The 10,193-nt window shown below is 34.5% G+C and overlaps 1 protein-coding gene across 1 annotated transcript in view; it reads right to left on the bottom strand.

Moving 5' to 3' along the window:
- Positions 1–239: 239 nt before the first annotated feature.
- Positions 240–10,193, bottom strand: part of TYRP1 (tyrosinase related protein 1) — an 18,841-nt gene continuing 8,887 nt past the window's right edge. Inside the window, exons 4-7 of the mRNA XM_077748274.1 lie at positions 9,401–9,568; positions 6,913–7,092; positions 1,816–1,962; positions 240–445 (exon numbers count right to left, since the gene is read on the bottom strand). Of these exons, the coding sequence (XP_077604400.1) occupies positions 240–445; positions 1,816–1,962; positions 6,913–7,092; positions 9,401–9,568 (701 nt within the window). The remainder of the gene's footprint in view (positions 446–1,815; positions 1,963–6,912; positions 7,093–9,400; positions 9,569–10,193) is intronic.

The following is a 10,193-nucleotide window of genomic DNA, read 5'->3' as shown; positions in this document are numbered from 1 at the left end:
TAAATTCTAGTTCATTAACATACAACCTACCATTTTAAATAGAGTTGAAAAATAGAACCTATTAATAAGGTTGTGACTCTTCCATGCTCTAGCAAATAATATCTAGAGCTCTAATTCCAATGTGGGCATGCATAAGGAAGCAAGTAACTGAGGGAAAGCAAATACAGTACTCTTATCTATTCTTTTTCAACCAGGTGCTCTTGTGATGCTAATGTATTAAGAGACTTGGTCGTTTGTCATTAGACCATAGACTGATTAGGATTCTCCATTTTTTCATATTCATCAGCATAGTGTTGATACTGATCAGTGAGAAGAGGCTGATTTGCTTCATCCATGTTGCTTCTGGCACGAATCACACAAGAAGCACCCGCAAAAATGACGGCAACCAGTGATAAAGCAGCAACTACTGCTATAGTTACAAGCTCAGAAATACTAAAATTCCGACCTGTGAAAAACAAAATGAGAACAAAAAGTACACAGTAAAATAGTTGCCACCAAAAATCAGCCACCCTAAACTTAGCCACTGTGGCAGGCATTTTACTAAAATCTTCATATATCATTTAAAATTTTTTTTAATGTTTTATTTATTTCTGAGAGAGAGAGAGAGCGAGAGAGCGTGAGCACGGGAGGGTCAGAGAGAGAAGGAGGTACAGAATCTGAAACAGGCTTCAGGCTCTGAGCTAGCTGTCAGCACAGAGCCTGACGCGGGGCTTGAACCCACGAACTGTGAGATCATGACCTGAGCCAGTCGGATGCTTAACCGACTGAGCCACTTAGGTGCCCCTATATTTATCGTTTTTAAGTTTATTTATTTATTTTGATACAGAGAGAGACAGTGAGAGAGTGCAAGTGGGGGAGGGGCAGAGAGAGGGAGAGCAAGAGAATCCCAAGCAGGCTATGTGCTGTCAGCACAGAGCCTAAAGTGCTCAATCTCAGTTCCTGAGATCACGACCTGAGCTGAAATCAAGAGTTAAACACTTAACCAACTAAGCCATCTAGGTGCTACCATATATATATATTTTTTTTTTCTTTTTAATTAGCCACATTGCTGATGATAGTGCTTGTCATCATGAAGGCACTTACTAATTCCTCATACTAAGTGGACCCTGTTGGGATAGCTATTATTATTTCTATTCTAACGGTGAGAAAATGAGGCCTTAGAGTTTGAGCCACTTGCCCAAGGCCACTTGGTCAGTAGGCACTAGAGTTGTTTCAGGAGCTCAGTTCTTTCAAAATCCAAGTGCTGTGCTCTTCCACTACACCCTGCTGCTTTTGTTGGGAAGGGAATGAAAAGGAAATAAGTAAGTTTTGAATTTCAAAGTCTCAGAAAAAGCAGTGCAGAGTATCTCACTCTATTTTCTCTTTTTTTTTAGAGTAAAGGTATGAAGGCATCATTATGTAGTAGAAAAATTGGGGCATATTACATGAACTTAAGCTTAAAACTCATTATCTCTGCCTACTAGAAATATGACCTTTGACAATTACCTTTTCTAAGTGAATCATAGCTAGCCTTATCCTCCTTAATGTAAAATGAGGATTACAACACTTACCTCAGAGGGTTATAGGGATTAAATGAGATAGTGTGCTATAGAATCAGCTTAATTCCAGATCAGGGTGGGCTCTCAACAAATGTCAAATTCAATCTCTTTAACCCGAAATAAAAATTCAAATAAAACCTTCTAAATCTAATTGGAAAATATAAGCTCAGAATACTGTGATTAGCTTAAAAGGCACTAGAGTTGGTTTAGGAGCCCAGGTCTTTCAAAATACAAGTGCTGTGGATTTCCACAGTAAAGATACATTTTCAATACTCACTTGGCCATTGGACTTCATAAGTATATCCCAGATTGTCTGGAGCAGTAACAAACATTTCTATGTTGGTAACTGGAGGCCAGAATGGCACCATATTATATTGTCTATTATGTCCAATTGGGGCATTTTCCAATGGAAATGTGGATACATCTAAAATATGCCAAAGACATCTTTTTTAAATAGACATAATAAAGTTAGTATTAATAGATTGTTATGTTCTGAAGGTGACCTTAAATATTCTAGGATAATATCAAAATGTTCTTTTTTATTTTACACTGGATAAAGACATAAAAATAATTTCACTACATATGGAAGAACAGGGAAAATTGCACAAAACAGAGTTCAAGAATTTGAATAGAGCACTAACATAACATAGATCAAGAAAGTTTAAAAGCAGGGAAGTTTTAGTATTTTATCATGTGTTGATCATTAATTGTTTTATTTTTAAATTACAGAAACTTATTTGAAAAAATCATTAAACTTCTTTTTGAAAGCTAAAATGATGGACTTATAGTTTGCTGAAGCTTCATCTATAATTTAAATTTGATAGGTGCCATATCTGATGGAGGTTTGTCCTTGAATATGAAAATATCTGTTTAGTATTCTTCATTTTTTTCTATTTACTTCCAGAGATGATAAATATTAATTTATGCCCTGGATTTTACTCTGTTAGATAAACCACTTAAAATTTTAAATCAAGTTCCTGGGATATTATTTCTTTCCTGCCACTTCTCCTCTTTCAACATAAATACAAGTTACAGGCATTTATATTATTAGTGAGTTTCTGTCATCAATGATAAAAAGAGTGATATGTTCTTTGTGGCAGAAAATTGTTCTTTTAAAAACGTTTTTTTTAATGTTTATTCATTTTTGAGAGAGACAGAGCACAAGTGGGGAGGATCAGAGAGAGAGGGTCTGAAACAGGCTCCAGGCTCTGAGCTGTCAGTACAGAGCCTGATGTAGGGCTCGAACCTACAAGGTCATGACATGAGCCAAAGTTGGCACTCAACCAACTGAGCCACCCATGCACCCTAAGATTGTTCTTTTCTATTATTGTTGTTCTACATTTATGTTGGTATAATTAAATGATGTGGGATATCACAAAACTAGATTTGGAAGCAGGCTTGGGCAGGGCATGAGTGGAAAAATATTTAGAAGAGCTGAAATATATGAGAAAGTTATCAGAGTACTAAATTTTCTGTTTGCAAGAAATACATTACCTGGACAGTCGCTGTGGTCCTGGAAAGCACAGAAAAGTATTGTAGCATCTACTTTGAAAAACAATTGATCATAGAACTGACATGTAGTGTTCATATTTTTGCGACTTTAGATGTCTTAGGTATTAATGCTAATTAAATATTTATTGATTCAAATCTGTTGAGCTCTTACTAATGTAAGACACGCGTCTAGGCATGGAGTCTGTAGCACTGCATAAGACAGAACGCCTGGCCACAAGGAACTCACATTTTGGTGTATTATTGGTATTATTGTTAATTATTTACTAAAGTTAATAATTTAGATACATTTTTTAACTTTCTATTACACCTTTCTCCTAAATCCTGACTTGATCAGCCTCAACCCCGTTCAGCTCCAGTGCTGTATTAAAGTTATATTGATTAAAATGAATGGAGGAATAATTGTGAAAATAGCAAACAATAGCAGTAGAATCGTCATGAAACTTCCCTGTGCAAGACTCTTTGGTAGCTTCCCATCTCAGAGTTATGTCCAACATCCTTCTGGATCTGCCCCCGTTACCTCTCTGACCTCATTATTTCCCACCGTTTTCTCCCCACTCTCTGCTCTGTTCCAGCCACAGTGGGTTCCTTTGTTCCTCCCAGGATGATCTTCCTCCATGTATTTACATAGTACTTACTATCCCCTTTCTTGATTTTCTTAGCCTGCAAAGACTTTCCCCCCATCTAACACACTTTATATTTATTTACATATTTTTACTGCCATTTCTACTAAAAACTAGGAGAGTTCCAGAAGGGAAACTATTTTTGTGCACTACTGTATTTCTGGTACCTAGAATACTACATAGGAAATAGGAAGCACTCAAATAATATTTTCTTCTAGCTTTACTGAAGCACAATTGAGAAAAATTTGTATATATTTACGGTGTATGATATGATGATTTACAAATGACCAACAGGTGTATTAAAAGGTATTCAATATCACTAATTAGAAAATGCCAATTAGAACCATCATGAGAGATTACCTCACACATGTAAGGATGGCTGTGATCAAAAAGAAAAGAGATAAGTGTTGGCAAAAGTGTGGAGAAAAGAGAGCTGTTGTGTACTGATGGTGGAAATTGGCACAGCCACTATGGAAACAGTATGGATGTTCCTCAAAAAATTAAAAATAGAACTACCATATGATCCAGCAATCCCACTTCTGGGTTTATATCTAAAAGGCATGAAATCAGTATCTCGAAGAGATATCTGCACTCATGTCATTGCAGCATTATTCACAATAGCCAAGGTATGGAAGCAGATACTATTTGAGAAAGGGTTTGCGTGTATGCATAATGAGTTCATTTCTCTTCAGGGCAGGATAAGTAGTGTCTGGTCTGTGAAATGTATAAACTACTTCTTCTGAAAAGCTCACTATATTTAGTGCTATATATAAAACTTAATTCACATGATTTGCATTTGGGGAAAAAAGATAATTAAATGTGCACATGGATAAAAAATGTTAGTGAATAAAACTTAACATATTAAATAAAGTTTGCATACTCTATATTATACTACCTCATGTCTAATGAAAGTTCTCTGTAACAGACATTACATGTGGATGACTGTCATTGCCTTCAGCTGTAAACTGTAATTCTTATTCCATTCTGACCCTAATCATTTTATAATCCTATGATTTTTGAAGATACTTCCTTATCTATAAAACCTTTCAATACATTTTGAAAAATAATTCCATCCTCCACTCATAGATATATCTGCAACAAAGACTTCTGCTATATGCATCCTTCTAGAAATTTTTTCAATCTTTTTATTTTCATCCTATTGTAGTTGTTCTAAGATATCATTTTTCCAAGGGATGATTGCAGGTATGTGGAATATTTAAGCAGATGGTTAATTGTTAATGTTCAGTGTTCATGCAATTTCTAAGTGTTCATATTGACTTGTGTTATAATTTTATGGTCACATTTTGTCAGAAATCTGCTTTAGACTCCCTATTTTTCATTTAAGGTATTTTCCCTCCACTACTATCCAGGTAATTGAGAGACCTTATGCCATTGATATAGTACAAACAAAGGAAACAGACAGAAAATAACAAAGATATTTATCTGGTTCATCAATGACCATTAACAAATTGTTACAGATGTCGAATAATGATCTTTTCAATCAAGATATGCAAGGCAGAAGAATACCTGTTTTTATAGTTGAAAGAAAGCTCCCAACTACCCAAGATTCTACACCTCCTTTTACTTCTTAAGTAAGTCCTAAGTAAGAACAAGTTACTAACAGCCCTGGCATTGTGAATGACTGAATAACTAAAGCTTATACATTGTTGTCTAGTTCTGAGAAGTGCATGTTTAACAAGTTTTTGTTGATGCTTATTATTAAGTCCAATTTACTTGCTATTGTCATAAAAAATAATATAGCTAAACATAAGCAAAATGATAATTATGATTTTTGAAAGGAAATGGATGTTGTTTTATATTAAATATATGAATTTCTAGGAAATATTTGTTAAAGGTGAATGCCTGAGATACTGGTAAGAATTAAGAGTGAGCAATATGATTGTAAAGATAAGGTAATCATTATGAAAATCTAGAATCATGCTGCACTCAGACTGCATCTCAAGGGTTGTTAATATCTCGTTTCTCCTTAAAGAAACAGACATTGTAAATTGTAGATAATTCATTATGACTGTAGGTATGTATGTGAATATATATGAAATAAGGTGGCACTACAATTAGTGAATTCATGGGATATGGATGAGTGAATATTTACATAGGAGTTGTTTCTTTAATGATTTTCTGATGGAACATATGACTTTGATCAACATATCAGTTAATGGTCCTAATCAGGTTGGATTAGAGACTTCTCCTGTACACACACACACACACACAAAGAAATAAGAGACTGGCTGAATTTGATAGATAAGTCAATGGATAGTACCCAACATTATGTTTACATGTGTGATGAAGTAAAGGCCCAGAAGCCGAAATTTACAACACTTTTGAAATATAAAAATGTATGATGCTTTAACCAATAGAAGTGCTTCATTGTCTGGAAAGAAACTTGAGGGGCGCCTGGGTGGCTCAGTGGGTTAGCGCCCAACTTCCACTCATGATCTCACAGTTGGTGGTTTTGAGCCCCATGCCGGGCTCTGTGCTGGCAGCTAGCTCAGAGCCTGGAGCCTGTCTTCAGATCCTGTGTCTCCCTCTCTCTCTGACCCTCCTCTGCTCATGCTGTCTCTATATCTCTCTCAAAAATAAATAAAACGTTAAAAATTAAAAAAAAAAAAGAAAAGTAAGTTGAGCCTCTCACCCAAGTAGAAGTGAAAAGAAAATGGCCTTCTAAATATTTTTAAAAATCCATTAAAATGAAGTTGAAAAAGATTTTCTATGCAGTGCCATATACAAAAACCAACATTAACTTTTCAAGTTGAAGAGAATTTCCATTTGTAAGAGGCCAGCAGTAATAAAAATCAAAACTGTAGATTATGAGCATAATTTTTTTTTTCTGTCTTTTAGGTATGAAAGAAGAGCTCGGTGAGTTTTTTTTATTCACAATGAGACTGTTCCAAAAGGGGGAAAAATTTAAATGTTCATTGGAAGTTACAGGGAAGAAAAAAAATGGGAAACATGATAGTCATCTTTCCATACTAAAAAAGAGAAGGGATTAAGTGCTTAGTGAGTGAATGCTAGTAAATATCATCTATGAACTATTTTTATAACTTTTTATCTGCATTTTCAAAGTCGTTTGGGACATGTGGAAACAGCTAAATATCATAGCTATTTTATCCTTATTTTGAAGTGTAGTTTATGTGTGTCAAGTGTGTAATCTATAGTGAAAACTATACCACCTGAATAGTCTACTTGCTGAGCCTGCAAAAAAGCATAGGAAAATGTCTCACCAGCATTATATCTCCTCAGCCATTCATCAAAGACTGCGTCAGTGAAAGTATGCAGGAGGACAAAAATAGGATCATTTGGAGATAAATGGGTTTGTCCCCCTGTTCCATTCAGGAATAGATGAGCCAAATTGTGAAGGCTTCGAATAGCAGGGTCATACTTCCCTGTGGGATCGCTGTAACCTAGATATAAATAGAGGGGTGAGAAGAGTAAAAATCATTACTAATATCTTGCTTTTCAAATCAACAGCAGTGGTTAGATCGGGAAACAATTTTTCCGCAGTTTGTCAGCCAATTTTTACTTTAATATAATAGCATTGCTTCTCTGAACCTATGGTGGGTGACATTTCTTGCTATACCCAGAGCTAGGTTAGCTTTAAGCTAGTGGCATGACATTCTAAATGTAGCCTCTAGGTTAAAAATAATGACCTGCAAAGATGCCATTCAAAATATATAGAGCACTCTGTTTTGACAAGGCAAACATTGGTTTAGTTGAAATAAAGACAGTGGAAATCTCCAACTTCTACTAAAACCTAACACAATTGGGAGGGCATCAGTCTGATTATCCTGGACCTTAAATTCCCAGATATTACTTCAGTTTTCTACCTCATTCCTTTTTACTGTCACCATGTTTATTTTTGGAAAGTTATCTTATTTTTGTGGAAAAGTCACAATTTCCCAGAGTGTTCTTATCATGTCTGTGCTAGTTTTAAACATCTGGAAAGTGTGTTGTCAAAACATTTATATAACTTTTAATAATTATCTATGTATCCTCTCTCTCTCTATTTCTCATAGTCTCTATGATGTATAAGATATTCCCATGTAATATTCATATTTCCCATATTATCTATTATATATACTTTCCATATTATATATATTCCATATATATATTGGGCAGAAGGTGAGGATAGATCACAAACAAAAATGGAGTGTCTGTGATGTGGAATGGAGTTATAAGTGTACCTAGTTGGCTTTAAGAATCAGAGAGAAGCAGGAAAGGTTATTTACTATAAAATAAAGTCAGAATTTAAATATTATATGGTGATCAAAAATAATGAAATCTTGCCATTTGCAACAACATGAATGGAGCCAGAGTGTATTATGCTAAATGAAATAAGTCAGTCAAAGAAAGACAAATATCACATGGCTTCACTCACAAGTGAAATTTAAGAAAAAGAACAGAAGAACATATAAGAAGGGAAGGAAAAATAAGATATAAACAGAGATGGAGGCAAACCATAAGAGACTCTTAAGTTCAGAGTACAAACTGAGGGTTGATGGAGGGGGGTGGGGTGGGGGGCTGGGATAAATGGGTGATGAGCATTAAGAAGGGCACTTGTTGGGGTGAGCACTGGGTGTTATATGGAAGTGATGAATCACTGGGTTCTACTGAAATCAATACTACACTCTATGCTAAGTAACTTGAATTTAAAAAGGTAAATTTAAAAAAGGATATAGTGCTTATGACCTTAGTTTATATATACTAGTTTAGTCAAAATATAGTGACTATCTATTGAATAATCTCCAAATCAGTGCATATAATATTAATAACATTTAGTTATTAATATTAAGGTTAAGATAGAACAGAATGGCATCCAGTTCTGATGCTAAAAGGGAAGAGAAAGGAAAATAATGATTAGATTTCTATGTCAAGTATCTCAGATCATGGGGACAGAGAGATCTATTCCCATTTTTTTTCCTCAGGGGGAGGAGCCTAACATGTTTAATGCTATATTTAATGTACATTGTGACAACAAGAAGTTTATAATACATTAAATGTGATTCTGTCATTTTAAAACTTAAAATATGTATCAGTAATGATTTAGGTATATTGAAATGTATTGTTAAAGACAATGGACTTAGAAAATTTGGATTTGAAATTGTGTTCTGTTACAAACTATCATGGGAAATTCATTTTACTTCTTTGGTCTTTAGTTGCCTCACCTTTAAAATACTTTGAATGAAATAAGGAGAACCAAATTAAATATCATTAAATGGTAGCTTGCATTTTTATAGACCTTTAAAAATGTTCATAGGATAATACAAACCTAAATGAAATATATGGCCCAGCCAGGCTTAATTGGACTTCAACTAATTGTTTAGAAATTTTGTTATTTTTTAAGAAAAAATTAATAAGCTCTCAAAGTCTCGAATATTATTTACCTCTACCAGAATCTGATAGTTATACACATATTGATCTTCCACCTAAAGGATTTGAGTTAATACTTTTCAGGTATTTAAGAAACTGAAGACTGATTTCCCAGGGCTTCTACTACGATAATTAAAAAGAGTTTCATGGCCTGACACCTTTGTTTAAGAAGTTCTTTTTTGAGCTGAGAATTATGACTACATCATAATAGGAAGTAACATTCATATAAATTCAAAGGATCAATATGGCTTCCAAAGATTTTTGAAAGAGATCTCTGAATGTGAACAGTTCAGTTTACTGTGACAACTAGATCAAATCAAAGCACTGACTTCTTTTACTTACCTTCCACTGTATTTCGGAAACTGTTTGTAGAATTGGAATAAAAAGGAGGGGTGTCAAATAAGCCAACTTCCAAGCACTGAGCAACATCCTGTGGTTCAGGAAGACGTTGTACCATTGGCCTAGCCACATTTCCGGCTGGATTTCTCCTAATTGGCCCCCCCTCGGTGCCTGGAAAAAGTGATGGGTTATATAAACATTTATAGAATATTTACAGATCTTATCTTTGCTCTCCCATTTTTATGTATAGCATGAACACTGAAAGATAAGATCTACTTGATAGAAGAGAAAATTTTAAAAGGCAGATTTAAGGGCATTACAGTGAGAAGATATAAGATATTACATTCATTTCTGTGAGGAGAGTTAGATGTGTGATACATAAAATCATTGGAAGAAAAAAATGATCACAATGACAGAGTCCCTGGTATTCGTTTAATCAATGTATTCTTCTTTAATGAGAATATATTAACATCAAAAGTCCATGAAAAATTGAATTTTGCCAAACTAATCTCATAAACCTAAACCCAACACTAAATCTATGTTTCACATATGTGTGAAATTTTATATTCAAATTCTGTTTGTTTCAAGCCTTCAGAGAAATAAAGAAAAACAATCTAAAGTTTCTTTGAAAGATGGTCTATATTTTAATCAATCCATATTTTTCAGCAATTAATATGAGAAATAATTAAACTTGCTAAAAGGCACTAAGACAAACAGGCAAGCAAAGAGCTGTCATACTAGGGATAATATGATAGGTGCGTGGAGGGAGGGAGGGAGAGAGAGAAGAAAGACTGGG

Source organism: Crocuta crocuta, unplaced genomic scaffold, assembly GCF_008692635.1.
Source record: "Crocuta crocuta isolate KB4526 unplaced genomic scaffold, BGI_CrCroc_1.0 scaffold199, whole genome shotgun sequence".
NCBI classification, from domain to species: domain Eukaryota; kingdom Metazoa; phylum Chordata; class Mammalia; order Carnivora; family Hyaenidae; genus Crocuta; species Crocuta crocuta.
The sequence above is the reverse complement of the archived record's forward strand: the minus strand, read 5'-3'. Positions and strand labels throughout refer to the sequence as shown.